The 17899-nt window shown below is 65.4% G+C and overlaps 7 protein-coding genes across 7 annotated transcripts in view; 5 read left to right on the top strand and 2 right to left on the bottom strand.

The window, feature by feature from the left end:
* Window positions 1-1538: 1538 nt before the first annotated feature.
* EMIHUDRAFT_76625 (hypothetical protein) lies at window positions 1539-2198 on the bottom strand (the record flags this gene model as incomplete). Its single annotated transcript, XM_005765159.1, has 1 exon — window positions 1539-2198. One exon carries the CDS (start codon window positions 2196-2198, stop codon window positions 1539-1541), a length of 660 nt encoding a protein of 219 aa, XP_005765216.1.
* A 3674-nt stretch (window positions 2199-5872) lies between these two features.
* On the top strand, window positions 5873-6411 carry EMIHUDRAFT_247247 (hypothetical protein; the record flags this gene model as incomplete). Its single annotated transcript, XM_005765160.1, has 2 exons — window positions 5873-6255; window positions 6303-6411. The coding sequence occupies 2 exons, from the start codon at window positions 5873-5875 to the stop codon at window positions 6409-6411; spliced, it is 492 nt and encodes a 163-aa protein (XP_005765217.1).
* Window positions 6412-10351: 3940 nt separating this feature from the next.
* EMIHUDRAFT_76628 (hypothetical protein) lies at window positions 10352-10981 on the top strand (the record flags this gene model as incomplete). The annotated part of the gene is made up of 1 exon (XM_005765161.1): window positions 10352-10981. A coding segment is annotated over one exon (630 nt), but the record flags the coding sequence as incomplete, so codon positions are not given.
* A 294-nt stretch (window positions 10982-11275) lies between these two features.
* EMIHUDRAFT_371219 (hypothetical protein) lies at window positions 11276-12066 on the top strand (the record flags this gene model as incomplete). Its single annotated transcript, XM_005765162.1, has 2 exons — window positions 11276-11518; window positions 11611-12066. Coding segments are annotated over 2 exons (699 nt in total), but the record flags the coding sequence as incomplete, so codon positions are not given.
* Window positions 12067-12845: 779 nt separating this feature from the next.
* Window positions 12846-13112, top strand: EMIHUDRAFT_58133 (hypothetical protein; the record flags this gene model as incomplete). The annotated part of the gene is made up of 1 exon (XM_005765163.1): window positions 12846-13112. A coding segment is annotated over one exon (267 nt), but the record flags the coding sequence as incomplete, so codon positions are not given.
* Window positions 13113-13657: 545 nt separating this feature from the next.
* On the bottom strand, window positions 13658-15041 carry EMIHUDRAFT_247251 (hypothetical protein; the record flags this gene model as incomplete). The annotated part of the gene is made up of 4 exons (XM_005765164.1): window positions 13658-13840; window positions 14038-14187; window positions 14275-14606; window positions 14705-15041. The coding sequence occupies 4 exons, from the start codon at window positions 15039-15041 to the stop codon at window positions 13658-13660; spliced, it is 1002 nt and encodes a 333-aa protein (XP_005765221.1).
* Window positions 15042-17319: 2278 nt separating this feature from the next.
* The window catches only part of EMIHUDRAFT_459627 (hypothetical protein), a gene marked incomplete at its 5' end in the record, with an annotated part of 5738 nt that continues 5158 nt past the window's right edge, over window positions 17320-17899 (top strand). The window contains one exon of the mRNA XM_005765165.1: window positions 17320-17653. Within this exon, the coding sequence (XP_005765222.1) occupies window positions 17320-17653 (334 nt within the window). The remainder of the gene's footprint in view (window positions 17654-17899) is intronic.

Raw genomic sequence — 17899 nt, forward strand, 5'->3', positions numbered from 1 at the left:
GGTGGGAGAGGCACTGGTGGTGGCCTGGGCGGCCCTCCGCCGCCGCTCGGCGCGCCCGGGCAGCGGTGGCAGCCTGCGCCGCCACAGCTTCGAGGGGGCGCCCCCAGCTTCGAGCGGGCGCCCGGGACGGGTTCCCCGCTTCGAGCGGGGAGATGGCCGGGGATTCGCTTTCTGAAATGTCTGCCTCCAAAGGGGAAACGCCCAACCTGATCTCAGAATCACTCAGTAGCACAGGCGGCACCCGACTCCAAGGATACACTGAAGACGCTGAGGATAGCGCATGTCGCTGCGCTGAAGGGCTCACGCTATGGGGTGCTGGATGAGGACGGGTACGATGCACTAGCCCCAGCCGTCGGGGGGGTGTTGCCAGCGCTGGTAGATGATCTCTCGGAGAAGAGTCGGAGGGACCTTGGCGCCGGGGTTACGAGGAACTTGCAAGTCGTGGCCGAGGCGGCGACGGGAGCGGTGCAGAGGTGGATCCAGCTCAACGATGAGGCTACCGCGCGCATAATGAAGAGAGAGGAACACATTGAGTGGCTGAGGAAGCTCTTCGCAGGGTGGAAGGAGGCCCGGTCAGCCTTGAGGGAGTCGCGGAGGAGGAGGGATAACAGAGGTAACGAGGGGACAGGCCAACAGCCAGTGGGACGAACGAGGGACGCGACGGCGGCCCAAGCGGGAGGGAGCGGAGACAGTCGGCAGCGAGCGAAGTGGGTGAGACTGATGATGCTCCTTCGACTTAGGGAGCGGTTCAGCTGCTGGGCGGGCTTCAGGCTGGTGCTCACGCGAAAAGGAATCGACGCGATGTACAAAGCATACAACAAGAGGAGAAAGAAGAGGACGGACATCAGTGATGACGAAACAGAAGCTAGCGCAGACGAGGGCAGGGCAGACCCGGGGACGGCGGAGTCGGAGCAGACGGCATCGGCTGCCGAGGAAACGTTGGGAAGAGGCACGAGGAGGGCGGCGACCTCAACCGACTATGGAGGACCCGTCACCAGACGACGCAGGGCGGACGACGGGGAGGCGGAGCAGACGCGCAGGGCGAGACGAGGGAGGGAGCAGGATGTTGCGGAGATCAGCAGGAGGATGTACGACGAGATTAGGAGCAGCAGGGACCCGAGGGACCATGTGGAAGACGGCTAGTGCTAGTCCCCCATCGGGAGGACGACCCCGGCTAGTCGCCGACCACACCCACAAAGAACCCTGCACAAAGACCGCAGGGCGGGGACCTGTTCCTTTTTACCCATCTCCTAGTAGAGGTGTCCGTTTTATTTATTTATTTATTCTCGCGTTGAGAAAGTGAAAGAGGTCGGGACGCGTCTGTCCTCGACCCACCCATAACTTTTTTTCCCCTTTTTCGAAGAAAAACGCCAAACGTTGGCGCGAAAGTTGCTTCTCACGCTCGCGCGAAACACTCGCAATATGTCTCCAAGTAGAGCCGTACTCGAAAGATTCTCCGGTCTCGTACACACGCTCCTCCTCAGGACTAACAGGAGGAGGAGCTCCAGCCGCAGCGCCGGCGGTTTCAATCACGCCTGTCACTCTACAAGCGGCGCAAAATCGCCCTCGAACTCCTCGAGGTCGCGCTGGCGCGCCGCGCCGCCCGGGCCGTAAGAGCCGAGCCTGATGTTGGCTCGCTCCAGCCAGAGGACAAGGCCGGGGCGGCAGCGCTTGTAGGCCAGAGCCCCGGCCACCGCCTCGTACCAGCGCTGCAGGTCGCGCATCCTCTTGGGAGGGAGGCGGAGAACGGTGGTGGCGGGCGGGAAGGCGGCGTAGCCGACGGTTGCGGTGTCTGGCACGGTGACGCGGGTGAGCGGGCAGTCGCGGAAGGCGCCGTGGCCGATGGAGGTGAGGGTGGTTGGCACGGTGACGCGGGTCATGGAGGGGCAGGCGCAGAAGGCGTAGACTCCGATGGAGGTGAGACCGGCAGGGAAGGTGACGGAGGCGAGAGAGGTGCAACCATTGTAGGCGTTGTCGCCGATGGAGGTGAGGCCGGCGGGGAAGGCGACGTGGGCGAGGGAGGAGCAGCCGCGGAAAGCATGGGGGCGGATGGAGGTGAGGCTGGCGGGGAGGTCGACGGAGACGAGCGAGGTGCAACGGTAGAAGGCGCCGTCGCCGATGGAGGCGAGGCTGCGCGGAAAGGCAACCGAGACGAGAGAGGTGCGGAGCTGAAACGTCCCGTCTGGCAAGTGCGTCATGCCTTTGGGCAGGACCGCGTGCCCGTCGGTGACGACGACCTGCCAGCCGCCCACGTCCAAAGTCTCGGAGCTGGCGGCGTTGCTTGGCGGCGGCGCAGACGTCGAGGACACCATCGTGGAAACAAAGAAATCGCCGCATCCAGCCAGAGGAAGGAGGACGGCGTGCCGTTCTCCCATCCCTCCCTTGGGTTGTCTTTTCTTTCTTTCTGGAGGACGGGGAAGATGACTCCGAGGAGGACGAACCAGTGGAAATCCAGTTGTCAGATGTCACGATGCATCCGAAGGGGACCCCAGCGCCGGCATCATCCGTAGAGGCACGAGTGTTCGAAGAGAGAGTGGACCTGAGCAACAACATGACCTGGAGGCAAATGATCGGAGTGGGAGTCAGAAGACTCGTCCTTGCGCGAGGGGAGCTCGATAGACTCGAGGGGCCAGGACGTCTACTTCCTGCGCACCATGCCGCCGTCCATGACCATCGAGGCGGCGCAGGAGCACGACCGGCTCATCGCCTCGGCCTTCCACCGCATCGTCGGCTCCGAGGCGGGCTCGCCGGCGCAGTGCGAGCGTGCGCTGCGGCAGGCGCGCCTCCCGGTCAAGCTCGGCGGGCTCGGCCTCACCTCCATGGCCTCACCTCTGGCACTCCTCGCACTCGCGTTGCTCGAGCCTGAGCCACTGCGCCTTGAGCTTGACCACGAGATAGCGAGGAGTGCCAGAAAGAACGATCCAGAGCGCGCCGACGGTGCCGATTCCGCCGAGACCGCCGCTCGGCGCTCGCGGTGCCCACACCATCGGGACCGGTCCGGAGCAGCCAGCGATTGGAGCCGAATCGCCAGATTCGACCGCGATCTGGCCCTGGAGCGCCGCGGAGTCGAGCGTGACGACGGGATACGCGCGCTTTTTTAGCTCAATTTCTGTCCAATCGTTCGCGCCCAGACTCCCATCCATCGAGGACACATGAGTAGCCTACGACTGACCCGTCTCCGGCCGTGTCTATGCGTTGGGGATTTTATATGTAGGTGTGGGTAATTTTATATGTAGGTGTGGGTAATTTTATATGTAGGTGTGGGTAATTTATATACTTACTTATCTAATTTACTTAGAGGTCCATTGAAGTCGTCCGCGGCGCCGTCCCGAAGCAGCAGCCGCGGGAGCGGGAGCGGGGAAGCTCGTACTCGGCCCGACGCGATAATGTTGACAATGCAATGCCAACTGTGCGTACAATGACTTGTACACACATCACCTGGGTCGTGATGGTCCATATGAAGGACAGACAGAGTCACGCACATCGCCTACACGGTCTGAGGGTGGTGAGGACTGATACATGCCCGGGTCGGGTTGAGTGCGCTCGGAGAAGAACAAAGTGTGAACTATGGGCCAAATGCGCTGGTCAAGGGGACAAGAGGAGTTGTGTGTGACAGGGCTGCCTGGAGCAGCCCCAACCAAGCTGGAGGCCTTCGTCCACAGAGACCCGTCAAGGAGCGTCTTCTAGCATTGTCTGCACCACTGTCACGGATCACGCAAGGCCGCTACGGAGACGAGCAGCTCCGAATCCGCGGCAATCTTCATGCATCCAGGCGTCACAGTCAATAACAGTGGTCTAGCCACCGCCATGCACAGCTTGACGTCGATGTCTCCAGGCTGGAGTGCCTGTATCCTTTGTTACGCCGCTCGGAGGTCTGATGGAGCCGCAGAACACCTGGGGCTGTGAGGGCGTCAGGCGGTGCCGCAGATAGACTTCTACCTCATAGCGCGCACCGATCTATCCGTGCCGAGCCCTGGCCGCCGCCAGCGGACGGTCGGTGCTCTACCAGCAAGGTCACCTACAGGGCACATTGTTGGACTTTGGCGGCCGATTTGCGCTCGAGCCGCCGCGCGGGAATCAGCACCGGCAGGCAGCGAGAGCACGACTGGCGACCGAGAGCCAGCAGTGCTGCGCCGACACATGCCGGTAAAAGAGGCTCGGTGCGCAGGGGCCGCAGGGCGAGGGTGGTCAGTTTTGCGGCGAGACGTGTGGGGCGAGAAGCTTTCGCCCCTCCCAGGACGCACCTCCGACGCGCTCCCATGCCGCCGGCCAAGCGCGCCAAAGTCACGGGCTGTGGTGAAGGCCCGCCGCCCGCCGTCACGATCGAGATCGATCCCAAGGACGACGATGACGAAAGCTACGAAGACGACGACGACGACCCGCTCGGACACCGGGGCGACTATGAGTGCACCCGCCACTTTGGAGCGAAGATCCTGGTCAATGGGGCTCCGGCGGGGTCGCTTTCCGCGGTACTCGTCAATCGCAGCATGGCCGGCTCGTGCTTCCACAGCGCGTGCGACGCGGAGAGCGGCGAGCTCCAGGAGATCGGCTGCCTCTTCTTTGGCAGCAGTGGCCAGCCCCGCTACACCGCTCTCAAGAGCGACGCGAGCGCGAAGCGCGGTGGCTTCCTCTACCTTGCGACGTTCGAGATCTCGGCAGAGCATCGCGTCAACGGCGCCACCGACATCGGTTCCGCAGCCATCAAGGCCCTCCTTTCGTGCGCGGAGGTGTCGGGTCGTTGGAGCGTCGCTGCGTACATTGCCGACAGCTCGGCGAGCCTGACTCCGGCAGAGAAGTCACAGGATCGGGCGGAGGCGATGGAGCGCATGCATGCGCAGATGGGGCGGGGGGCGCACATGGAGACTCCCGCGGACAGGGCCGCGCGCGTCGCCAAGATCCACGCCCGCATGGCCGCGGACTGCCGGCAGTTTCTTCGGGCCGGCTTCGCGGAGGCCAAGCACAAGGACGGCGGCTGGCTGTACATCACCAAGGATATGCTACGCCGCGCGCCGCCCATGTCGCACGAGGCCGCGCTTGCCGTGCCGCTGCGCCTCACGCCCGCGGCCGGTGGCCCGGGCGCGTCAGCCTCCGCCTCGGCCTCTGGCACCAAGACGGCCGAGGATGAACGGCTGCTCCGCGCCCTCATCAAGAGCTCGTCCGAGAAGCAGACCGCCGCGTCGCAGCTTGCGCAGATCGACGCCGCCGTGGCGGGGGGCGCCGACCTCACTCGCGCGGCGGTCTTGCAGTGCTGCGCGGCGAACGGCACGACAGAGCTGATCCAGCCGCTCCTCGCGCGCGGCGCCGACATCAACTCCGAAGACGAGCACGGCTGCACGCCGCTGATGATCGCTGCGCAGGGCGCGCTCCGGAAGCTGTCGCTCCACCAGCGGACGCACGACTCGAGCATGATCTCCCACCTGCTCGCCCTCGGCGCGGACAAGGGCGCCACAGACCCCGACGGCTGCTCGGCGCTCGGGCACTACTACAAGGCGGTGTGCAGCATGAACGACTTCAACGCGGCGCTCATCGGCGGCCCGAAGGCGGTCGTGGACCAGACGGTCGTGGCGATGCTCACCCCGGCGGGCGGCCCGACCACGGCCGACAAGGAATGTGCCGACGACCACTGATCACTGAAACATGAAAGGGTGGGAGGGGGGCGTGGTGGTGGGTGGTGCTGGGCGGGTGGGTGGGGGGTCCCGGGGGCGGCTTAGGCGTAGGGGTGGCTAGGGGTGTGCGCAGGGGGCCGGCCGGTCGCTCCGGTCGGATGTGTGGGGACGCCCCGGAGCGGCCGCGGCGGGGCGCGCGACGCCCCGCCTACCGCCCCCTAAACCCCCGCTCTCTCGACCCCGCCCAGCCCGACGGCGAGTGGCTGATGACGTACCACGCCCTGCAGCCGCCGGGGACGGGCGGAGCGGAGGGGCCAAGGTGGGCGGTGGGCGCCGCGCGCTCGACGGCGGGCCATGCGCTTGGGCCGTATGAGAAGGCGGGCGACGGCCCGGTCCTGTGCGGCGGAGGCCCGGGCTCGTGGGACGAGAGCGGGATTGGCACGCGCCACGTGGTCCACGCACCGGACGGCCAGGGTGGGCTGGTGATGGTGTACGAGGGCGTGGGCGGCGACGGACGCCATCGCCTCGGCCTCGCCACCTCCGTCGACGGCCTGGCCTGGACCAAGGTCGAGGGCGTCGGTCCCGAGCCCGGCGGCCCGATTTTCGAAGGGGCGCCCAAGGAGAGCGACGGGCGTGGGATAACGGGAACGTGGGGACGCCATGGGTCACCCAGCTCCCTGGCAGCGGTCGGTGGAGGCTCTACTATGTCGGCACGTCTGACAAGGGACGCTCGGTGGCCATCGGCTGTGCTGAGTCGGATGAGCTCCTCTCGTCCACGTGGGAGCGGGTGAAGGCCACGAGCTGATGTGCGAGCGCGCCGGGTAATACGATATCGACAATACGTGTCACACTTAGTTAGTGTAGCACGCTCGCGCAAAAGAACAAGGATTGTTTTGAGATTGTGTGTACGCATGCCCAACAGAACGCTTGTCATGTGCGATGACAAGAGCGGCCATTCCCATTTGGACAGAGTGCTTGGCGGTCCTCTCACGAACGAGCACGCTGTGACGTTTCGTCTTTCGACCACGCGCTGGGGACGCGAACCCACGCGATTGACAAAAGATGCTACCAGTTCACAGCCTTGTTGTTGAGAAGAAAATACGTCCTATGGCGCTGTGCGCTGGTCTGTGAGCTCGAGGGGCTCCGAGAGTGGGAGGGATGTTAGAGGGATGTTAGATATCGCGCCCAGCTCGAATCTGTCACGTTCCTGTGGGTACCGAGCCACGCGGGGTGCGCTAGCAACGCCTACGCCGACGCCGCGGCGACGGCATACATGGGGGCCAGCGAGATTGAGGATGCCACAGCGGTCATTGTTTCGGGGAGCGGTGAGGACACGCCCGTGCCTATACACGGACCGCCGGAGGACGGCAGACAGAGAGTGGCTGGGGGCGGGAGGTACTGGACCGGAGGACCTATTACGCCACACGCGGCCACACGAGCGAGTGGGTGCGAGGACGGCTCGGCGAGGGGCTCACGGTGGGGTCGCACACGGCAGGGGTGACGGGGCCGCTGTGGAGCGATGTGGTCAGGGGAACGACGAAACACAAATGGGACAAGCGCCAGCGGATCAAGGATCAGCACGGCGAGCGCGAGATTGAATTCGCCGACGTGGATGATCACAACGTGGTGACAAAGACAGTCATGGGAGCGCGTGTGCGGCAGCAGGCGGGGGTGCCACACAGAGCGCACCACAAGAGGATTATGCGGGGAGAGGCGGGGAGAGAGACCCCGGGCGCCGCCACGAGGAGCGAACTCAGGGGCTGCCTCGTGTCGTCTGTAAGGCCGCGAGGGACGCGGCGAGGAGGGCGGCACTAGAGACCCGCTGTGTCCGATCGTGCGGAAAGCCGCGCAGCAATGGACCGAGGAAGATGAGAACCCGCCTAGAGCGACAATGGCGCACGTGCTTAGCGGCGCCTGCCTGGGGAATAGGGAGCAGGCCAGATGGTTCCTCAGGGTAGCGCGAGCGCAGACGGGGACGGCGATCAGCAAAGTAGCCCAGGCGGCACCCGACTCCAAGGATACGCTGAAGCCGCTGAGGATAGCGCATGTCGCTGCGCTGAAGGGCTCACGCTATAGGGTGCTGGATGAGGACGGGTACGATGCACTAGCCCGAGCCGTCGGGGGGGTGCTGCCGGCGCTGGTAGATGATCTCTCGGAGAAGAGCCGGAGGGACCTTGGCGCCGGGGTCACGAGGAACTTGCAAGTCGTGGCCGAGGCGGCGACGGGAGCGGTGCAGAGGTGGATCCAGCTCAATGATGAGGCTACGGCGCGCATAATGAAGAGAGAGGAACACATCGAGTGGCTGAGGAAGCTCTTCACTGGGTGGAAAGAGGCTCGGCCGGCCTTGAGGGAGTCGCGGAGGAGGAGGGAAACGCAGGCAACGCAGGGACGGGCCAACAGCCAGTGGGACGAACGAGGGCCGCGACGGCAGCTCAAGCGGGAGGGAGCGGAGACAGTGGGCAGCGAGCGAAGTGGGTGAGACTGATGATGCTGCTTCGACTTAGGGAGCGGTTCCGCTGCTGGGCGAGCTTCAGGGTGGTGCTCACGCGAAAAGGAATCGACGCGATGTACAAAGCATACAAGAAGGGGAGAAGGAAGAGGAGAGACGCCGGTGGTGACGAAGCGGAAACTAGCGCAGACGAGAGCAGGGCAGACCCGGGGACTGGGGAGCCGGAGCGGACGGCATCAGCCGCCGAGGGAACGTTGGGAAGAGGCGCGAGGAGGGCGGCGACCTCGACCGACTATGGAGGACCCGTCGCCAGACGACGCAGGGCAGAAGACGGTGAGGCGGAGCAGACGTGCAGGGCGAGACGAGGGAGGGAGCAGGACTTTGCGGAGATCAGCAGGAGGATGTACGAAGAGATTAGGAGCAGCAGGGACCCGAGGGACCATGTGGAAGACGGCTAGTGCTAGTCCCCCATCGGAGAGGACGACCCCGGCTAGTCGCCGACCACACCCACAAAGAACCCTGCACAAAGATCGCAAGGGCGGGGACCTGTTCCTTTTTACCCACCTCACAGAGAGTAGAGAGGTGTCCGTTTTTATTTATTTATTTATGGTCTGTGAGTGGTTGAGGCGCGAGCCCTGGAGGCCCTGGGGATGGGGGGAGACTACCCGCGGGCTTAGAAGGCCCGCGCGCAGGGGGGGGGGGGGGGGGCATTGAGACCGGTCATGAATGAGTGCGCGACACGCATGTTGCGAGCAGCGTTGTTGATGTTTTGCGCATCGCCACAGACGGCGGCGCGCGAGAGCTGTTGCGAGTGGTGCTGGGCGAAGCCCCGGGCGCTGCCGGAGGCTGTGCCGTAGAGCGTAGTCGGTGCGGTCGACGGCGCTCGGGCTGCCGACCTCTTTGGCGAAGTTGAAGATGATTCTCTTGGTCGGCGGCGCGATGCCGCCCTGGCTTTCGACGAGACAAATTTTGACGATTCCGTTCTTGACATGGCGCGTCGGAGTACTGGTCCCTTGTGCTCTTTGACCCATCCTTTGCCGGTCGCACGGACGAGCGGGCCCTGTGACTTGTGGCCGCGCTCTTTACACCCAAGAACCTTGAGCAAGGTTTGGTCGAGGGTGCCGCCGAAACCAAATTTGTGGCCCAGTGAAGCACAGCATCCGCCGTGTGCCGCCGAGCCCTGCCCAGCTTGCCTGGTCTTTGTGAGGGCGCTGGCACCTTGACTTCGTAGTGGACACCGCGCTGGGACTGCAGGTCCCCCCGGCCGCCGATCTCACACATGTCGGTGACGTGCCCCTCATTGAGATGAAAAGTCGTCTGAGGGTTCGCCTTGTCACCGAGCACGAGCTTGCCGCAGGCTCGTGCACGGACCATGTTGGCCGCCGCATACATGGTGCCGCTGTGACGAATGTTGTGCTCGCACGGAATGTCCTTCGATCCGTTTGCAAGCTGGTCGCCCTTCCGAATACCGATGGTGACTGTCCTCACCAGCCGCCTCCTTGCGGTCGCAGGAAATGTAGTAGCCGTGGCGGCGCTGCAGCGCCGTCGCAAAAAACTCGGAGGTGATTTTGGAGGAGTGCCGGCCGTCGGGGCAGAGGTCAAGCCACGCTCCCGAGGCGAACTGAGAGACGGCGATGAAGCGTGACGCCTCCCGATGTTTGACGCCGTCGGGGTCGTCCATCTCAGCATCCAGCCGCTCACAGGCGGCGAGGCAGCGAAGCCACCGCTCGTGCGACGCAATCTGAGCGAGCGTGCCCTGTTTAGGGACTGGAGAAGTGCTCTGCTCAGAGTAGAGGTCGGAGACGGGCGGCATCTTGCTAACGAGCGGGAGGCCGGCCGGACGGTAGTACCCAAGGTTGTAGCTGTTGACCATCCCAAAGTCGACATGCTTGGCCCGGGCGCGGTAGACGCCCCAGAGCTTGATGCAGCGGTCGCGGATGGAATTGTAATATTTATTGAAGTAGACGAGCAGAGGTATACCTCGCAGCTGCAGGCAGGTTGTCGCGCCGCATGAGAAGTCTCAGGAGGGTGGCAGACTAGCCTTGCCTTCCACTGGCGATCTCTCTCGACTAGCGACCTTCCTCCGGCTTCTCACCAGCAGTCTCTCACTACCACGGGCACACTGACAGAGGCGGCAGGGATGGCGTGCCTGTGTGGGCTAAAATTCTTTTTACTTCGTTACGACACAGACATGCCGCCGCCGAGCGACACCACACCGCCGCCCGGCTCCGAGACTTTGGACGTGGGCGGCTGGCAGATCGTCGTCGCCGACGGGCACGCGGTGCTTCCCGACGGCATGACACACCTGCCGGACTGGGCGTTCCGCGCCTTCAGCCGCTGCTCCGCCCTCTCCTCCGTCAACCTCCCCGCCGGCCTCACCTCCATCGGCGACGGCGCCTTCTACCGCTGCACCTCCATCCGCTCCATCGCCCTCCCCGACAGCCTCACCTCCATCGGCGACGGCGCCTTCGCCCACTGCTCCGCCCTCTCCTCCATCAACCTCCCCGCCGGCCTCACCTCCATCGGCAGCCTCGCCTTCTACGACTGCTCCGCCCTCTCCTCCGTCAACCTCCCCGCCGGCCTCACCTCCATCGGCAGATGGGCCTTCGCCGACTGCTCCGCCCTCGCCTCCGTCAACCTCCCCGCCAGCCTCACCTCCATCGGCCAGCAAGCCTTCGACGGCTGCTCCGCCCTCGCCCGTGTCGCCTTCCCCGCCGGCCTCACCTCCATCGGCTTCTGCGCCTTCGCCGACTGCTCCGCCCTCTCCTCCGTCAACCTCCCCGGTCGCCTCAGATCCATCGGCGACTTAGCCTTCTGCCGCTGTTCCTCCCTCGCCTCCATCAGCCTGCCCGCCGGCCTCACCTCCATCGGTTGGCACGCCTTCTCGAGCTGCTCCGCCCTCGCCCACGTCACGGTACCAACCACCGCGAAGTTCGACGCCTCCGCCTTTTTCACCGACACCGTCGTCCTCCGCCTCCCGCCGGCAAAGATGCGCACACTCCAGCGCTGGTACGAGGCGGTGGACCTGGTTCTCGCCCACAAGCGCTGCCGCCCCAGCCTGCTCGGCTTTCTAGAGCGGGCTCGGAGCAGGCTCGCCTCGAAAGGCTCGGGTGGCGCGGCGCGCAAGCGCGATCGCGAGGAGTTCGAGGGCGACTTTGCGGAGGCGGCGGCGGTGATGGAGCCGCCGGTTGAGCGCGACCGCGCGACCACCGACCGTAAGCTGGGGGCGGGCTCCTTCGACCGCGGCTGGCGCATCCGCGAGCACTACCGCGGCGGCGCCAAGAGCGGGCTGTGGAGCTACGTGAGCCCGACGGGCGACGCTTTCAGCGTGGCGCTAGAGGCTGCTGAGGCGATAGAGGACGAGGCGGTGGCGGCGGCGGCGGCGGCGGCAATGGCGGCTGCGGAGGCGCCTCAGATGGAGGGGAGTGCAGCGATCGCGGCGGCAGATGCCGTGGTGGCAGAGGTGTCGCCGCTGCCTGCTCGCCCGTCCCGAACCCTGCCCGCGCCCCTCCCACACCACCACACCCGACGCTTGTCCTTCTCCCGCCCGCTCAGGCGCCGTCGAGGCCTTCGCCCGCGCCGAGCAGCAGCAAGAAGCGGGGCGGCGCCAGCGAGCGGAAGAAGCCGCGCTCCCCACACCGTTCCCCGCACCTCGGCTGGTCTCCAATCACAGAGGAGCAGCGCACCTCTCTCCGCGAGGAGGAGGAGGGGTGGCTCGGCGAGTTCGAGGCGTACTTTCGCGGCAAGCTCTCCCACAAGAACGCGCAGCAAGTGATGAAGCACCTCACGCCCCTCGTCGCTGGCAAAGGCGTCAATTTCGGACCGGGCGTCGGCAACTTTCTCGCCGGCATCCCCGTCACTCTCTCCTCGGACGTCGCCAATATCCTCGACGCGCTGCACGCCGAGGGGAACGCCGCCGTGCGCGACCACGACGATTTAAAGGGTGGCTGGCACCTCCGCCACCCGCTCTACAAGCTGCGCGAGTTCCAGGCGCACAAGCTCGGCATGTGAGCGCCGCATTGGGCCGTTGGCTGTAACCCATTCGCATGTGGTTCTATATCTCTATTGCTCGCTCGCATAGGGGCGGCGCCAGGGGCGGTCGCAACGGCGGCGGTCGCAACGCCACGCAAGCCGCCGCGCGACCCCGTGTCGCGACCGATTGGCTCAAGGCCCCCTCCACCGCAGACTCCGCCGTCGCCGCCGCCGTCAACGCGCCCGCCACCGCCATTACCGCTCCACCTTTGGCGACGGCAACGCAGCAGGGCAGCGGCGACGCGGAGCGAAGACAGAGCGAGCTCGCGCCGCCGCAGTCGCTGATGCCGCCCCCGCCACCGCCGACGCTCGACGTTGCCGGCCAGAGAGCTCGCCCGCGGCGCCACGCAGCCGCGGTAGCGGATCAGAACAGGGCCGATATGCAGGCGATGGAACAGCGCAGCGATGAGGCGTGGCGCGTGAGGAGGCTCAGCCCCGAGTCCATCACTAGGACGGCGGAGGTGCTCGGCAGAGGCGCCCACGGCGTCGTCTACAAGGGCAGCTTGCGGCGCCGTATTCACGGGCTAAAGGCAGGGACGCCGATCGCACTCAAGAGGGAGAACACTCGCAGCTCTGAGTTCCACGACGAGGCGCGCTTGCTCAACCACTGCCAGAGTGAGTACGTGCTAAAGGTGTTCGGCACCTACGAGGACAGCGACCGCCACATGATCATGGTCACCGAGCTCTGCGAGCGTCGCTCAATCGCGGACGTGTTCGAGTCCGACGACTGTAGCTGCAGTGTGCTCCCGGCCCACGCGCTCTCCTTCATGCGGCAGATCGCGGAGGCGATGAAGCACTTACACATGCTCGGTATCACGCACCGCGACCTCAAGCCCGACAACGTGATGGTGCACGCGGACCTGAGCATCCGGCTCGGCGATTTTGGCCAGGCGCGCCAGGAGGCGAACATGATGAGCAATATGCCAGGGTCGGCATACTACATGGCTCCGGAGGCTCTCCAGGGTGTTGACTACCGTAAATGCGCCGACGTGTACTCGTACGCCATCACGTGCTGGGAGATCCTGGAGCCGAGCCACACGAACGCTTGGCCGAGGGGCCGAAGGGCCCAAGGGCCCAAGGACCGTCCATCACTCTTAACGATCCAGGCGGATGCGCACGAGCTGCTTCGGCGGTGCTGGCATGAGAGCCCTGCAGGGCGCCCCTCCTTTGCGGCTCTACTTGTTCCTGGCGGGTTGCTCAACCAGCTACTGCAGTCCCAGTAGCCAGTTGCCATACCCGCTCCAGGGCGGTCGGTGCAGTGACACTGAGTGGTTGTGGCGCGCAGGCCCTTTTCTCGTGAACGTCCCACGCGGTTTTTGAGTATTGAGATATTGGTCGGCTCGTGGTACGTACGGCTTTACTGCATACTGCTTCTGGGTCCACACGTGAGTCATGACCACATGTCCATGCACATATGTGCTGTAATGTGACAGAGAGTGAGAGAATGAGAGAGCGTAGAGATAGCGAACGCGGCGGTGGCCTTCATGCGAAAACGTCCGAGACAGTACACAAAACACTAAACAGCCAGAAGCAGCGGAACTGCCCCAACTCGTGCGGTCACGCCCCGCGCCTATGCCAAGACGCAGCTGCAGCCCTCCTTGGCGCCGGCCGCGCCCTCCTGCTGCGCGTCCGCTGCGGCGGGCAGAGCGGCGAGCGCCGTCTCGAGCACCGGCACGACTTGCGCGAAGTCTGGGCGCTGAGACGGGGAGGTCGACCAGCAGGCCGAGAGGAGCGCCGCCACGTCGGGGATGGCCTGTTCACGGCCGCGAGCTGTGAAGAGACGCTGTTCACAGCAGGCCGAGAGGAGCCCCCCCCCCCCTCGGGGATGGCCTGTTCACGGCCGCGAGCTGTGAAGAGACGCTGTTCACAGCAGGCCGAGAGGAGCGCCGCCCCGTCGGGGATGGCCTTGATAGCAGCGGGCAGCTGGCAACGGTGCCCGCCGTTGCAGACCTGCGAGATGTAGGCCTGCGCGTCCATCGCATAGTACAGCTTCTTGTGCGCCGCCATCTCGTAGAGAAGCGACGCCCACGAGAAGACGTCCGCCGTGTGGCTTGCAGAGCGCGACCTGAAGCGCTTATGTCTGCGGTGAAGCCTTTCCCCCTGAGAACGCACACACCGCCCTCGTGTGCGATTCCCGGTGTGTGTGCTCCGCGAGTGCGTGTGCCCCCCGTCCGCGCTAGGACGTACCTCGGGCGCCATGTAGCGGAGCGAGCCTGTCTGGCCAGTCATCCTTCGGCCGTCGCTGGGCCCGTCGCGCAGCTGCCTCAGGCGAGAGGTCGGCGTCAAGAGCCACCTGAGCCGTCTTGCCCGCCGCCTCGCCGGCCGCAGCTGCCCCCGCGGGCGACTTGCCGGCGTGATTGCGTCGCCTGCCGCCTTGCCCGCCGCATCCGCCGCATCCACCGCATCGGGTGACAAGCCGTCATCGAGCACCTTCTGAGCCGCCTTACCGGCAGCATCTCCTGCAGCAGCCGCCACTTCGGGGCTCTTACCGGCGATGATCGCGTCGCCCGCCGACTCACCTGCCGCCTCGGCAGCATCCCGCGACAGGCCGTCGTCGAGCGCCTTCTGGGCCGCCTCGCCGGCAGCCTCCCCCGCGGCGGCTGCCTCCTCGGGCGACTTGCCCGCAAGAATGGCCTCGCCTGCAGCCTCGCCTGCAGCTCTGGCCGCATCCGGCGCAGGCCATCGTCGAGCGCCTTCTGGGCCGCCCTGCCAGCCGCCTCGCCAGCCTCAGCTGCCTCCTCTGGCGACTTGCCGGCGATGATCGCGTCGCCTGCCGCTTTTCCCGCAGCGGCGGCGGCATCGGGCGACAAGCCGTCGTCGAGCGCGGGCAAAAGAACCGCTAGGGGGAAGCCGTCGACTTTTGCCAGAGCATTTGCGACCTCCTCAAAGGCATCCGCGTCGGTGAGAGAGGGATTGTTGACGTTGTCGATCACGACTGTGACCTGCGTGCACATTGCGAGTGTGTGTGTGTGTGTGTGTGCGCGCGCGTGTGCAATCTCGGCCTCCCAGGCATCTCCTCCCGTGTTCTTGTGTCGGCGCTCTAGCGGTTGGCCAAGCTGTGCGCTGATCGCCAGGTTTGCGGCAGACACGATCTCCTTCACGTCAACACAGTCGCTGCTTGTGACTTGCCTGACCGCCAGCAACGAAGTGTCTGCGACGGGTTGTGCAAATTCTGGCCCCTCGCTGTACGAGTATACGCGCGTGATGATCAGGCTGTGGGTCACGATCTCGGAGCCACAGTCAGCAGTCTGCAGGCGCCGCCCAGCCCCCAGGGGCGGCGGGCTCAGGGGCGGAGGCAGCGACGGTCCGAGGGCGGGGGGCTCAGGGGCGGCGGCCCCGCAACGCTGCTCGAGTTGTACGGCACAACTGTGATATTTCAGAGCGTCGTGCCGTTGCACGCGACGGCCCGCCGTTGGAGCTCTGCAGAACCTCGATGAGGGTGTGCGAGTCAGAGGTGGTCTGCATCTCCAACTGGGTCGAGTCGCGGACGCTCATCTCAATCGCGGTGCTGGCGTTGAGCGGCTCGGGAGTGGCGTCCGAGACGGCCGCGTAGATGGCATCGGCAAACGGCTTGGAGGGTACCGATCCGTTACTGGCATTGCACGCCGGAGATAAAGAACCTTGACAGTCTACCTCGGCGACAACCTTCAGAGGCGGCGGCGAGGGCGGCGGCGGCGGCGGCGGCGATTTCAGAGACTCTGACGGTGGCGGCGGCAGCATGCCTGGTGAGGGTTTGCTGTCCACGCAGCAGCCGTGACAATCGCAGCCGAGATGTACGATGAGACCCTCGCACGATAGCATACCTCGCAGCTGCAGGCAGGTTGTCGCGCCGCATGAGAAGTCTCAGGAGGGTGGCAGTGACGGCGGCGACTGCTCCGGCTCCGGTGGTGGCGATGTTGGGGTCGAACTGAGCGCGATAGTGTCGACGCGCAGCTCACCAGATTGGTGCACGACGCGTACACCCAGCGGCTGGGCAAGGCTAGTCAAGTCGTTGAGGCCGAGGCGCGGCATCACCGATATGGTCTCTTCGGCGCAGCTGTCGGCCCGTCTCCGGCTGCTCAAGACCCTGTGCGTGTCTGCAGCCCGATGCTGCCGCCAAACAGGGGAGGGGTGCATACTCAGCAGCGTGTAGATCGTCGTGTGCCTTCGAAGACGTCGCACACGCACGAGCGGCGAGAGTTTAATGGGACGACCGCGTTGCAGTCTTCGAAATTTCAGAATTTTACAATTAGAGAGCAGGCCGGCCGCCCCCGGGCGGTGCGCCGGCTTTACTTTCTTCCTCCCCCTTGTTGTCCTCGAGGGGCCGGTTCCGCCGCGCAGTCGAGCAGCAGGAGCTCGGGCACAGCTTTGTCGACAAACAGGTTGAGCAAAATTTCGGCGAAGAAGCGCCACCGGCGGCACGCCGGGATGAATCCGGACCGATCCCATTGTTCAGAACCGCGACGGCGAGCCGCCGCGGGCCCACAGGAGGCCTCGGAGCCGCGGCACCGGTCCGCGCCGCCACAGCGGGGCGAGAGCACCAGCCTACAACCTGCCGACATGGCAGTTGCGATGGCGCTTTCACACACACACACACACACACACACACACACACACGCTGTCCTGACACCTGACTCCTGTGAGCTGTGTGTGTGCTGTGTGTCCAGCAAGCAGTCCAGACCCGGTCGGTGCTACAGCCGGTGATGACAGTCTTGTGCCTCGTGTCGGCTCCCGAGCCAATCGTGTGCAGCGTGTGTGTGCGTGTGGGCCCGTCCTCCATAGGTAGGTAGGTAGTAAGGTGAAGAACAGCCAGGCTCGGACTGGACACCAACGCGGTATGGGTGGACGCTGGACAGATGATGACGACACGCACGAGCGACACACAGACACAAACAAGCTCACAAGACACACAGCCAGCTGGCTGCCACACACCCTGAGTCGGCGTACACATAACTCAGGGCCACATCCTTCCTGTCGCCCCCCCCAGCACTCCACGGTGCCAAGGGCACAAACAAGGGCACAACTCAAACAACAGACGACAGGAAGTGACATGTGAGGCTAGAGCAGCTTGCTCCACCTCTAGCAATCTCACCGGCCTGCGAGGCACGGACGAGACCGTATGTGGGGTCTAGTGAGGTGTCTATGGACGCTCCATGCGAGGCAGCTGAACTGAACGCGGCGAGAAATTCTTGCTCGCGTGGGGGAGTTTGGTAGGACGCTCGCTAGCTAGTGAGCTTGCCGGAAGCGCGCGCGATGGTCACAAACTCCACCCACAGCACCCAGCTCGCGGACATCTTCTTCCGCGCCGACAAGGTGCTCAGCGAGGCGGACCTCGCGCGCACAAACGAGCTGCGGCGCACCTACCGGCAGTGGCGCAGCGGCTCGTCGGTCGAGCCGCACGCAGACCCGCTGCAGGCCAAGCTGAGCGCGAGCACGGAGGAGACGCGGTCGCGCGCCAAGATGCGGCGCGTAAAGACGTACGGCCAGCTCGGCTCAGCCTCGGGCTCGGATACCTCCTCCACATCGCCTCCGCCGTCAGAGGCGCGCGCAGACACGCCTCGCTCAGGGCTTTGGCGCGGCCGCGTCCGTGCCACCCCGCTTTACCTTCCCGTCCAGGCGCTCGCGTCACTGGCGGCGCCTGGCAGCAGCAGCGGCGGCGGCGGCGCGCCGGCGGCGGCGCCCAGCGCGGCGGGCAGCGGCGGCGGCGGCGGTGGCCCGGCGCCCTCCCCAAAGAGGCCAATCCTGGCCGCCGGGGGCTGCCCGTTCCCGCAGGGCGCGCTGCCGCCGCCCGTCGCGCTGCCCACCGCGAGCGTCGCCGCGCCCGCCTCATCCC

This window comes from Emiliania huxleyi (assembly GCF_000372725.1).
Source record: "Emiliania huxleyi CCMP1516 unplaced genomic scaffold EMIHUscaffold_561, whole genome shotgun sequence".
In the NCBI taxonomy this organism is placed as follows: Eukaryota; Haptophyta; order Isochrysidales; family Noelaerhabdaceae; genus Emiliania; species Emiliania huxleyi.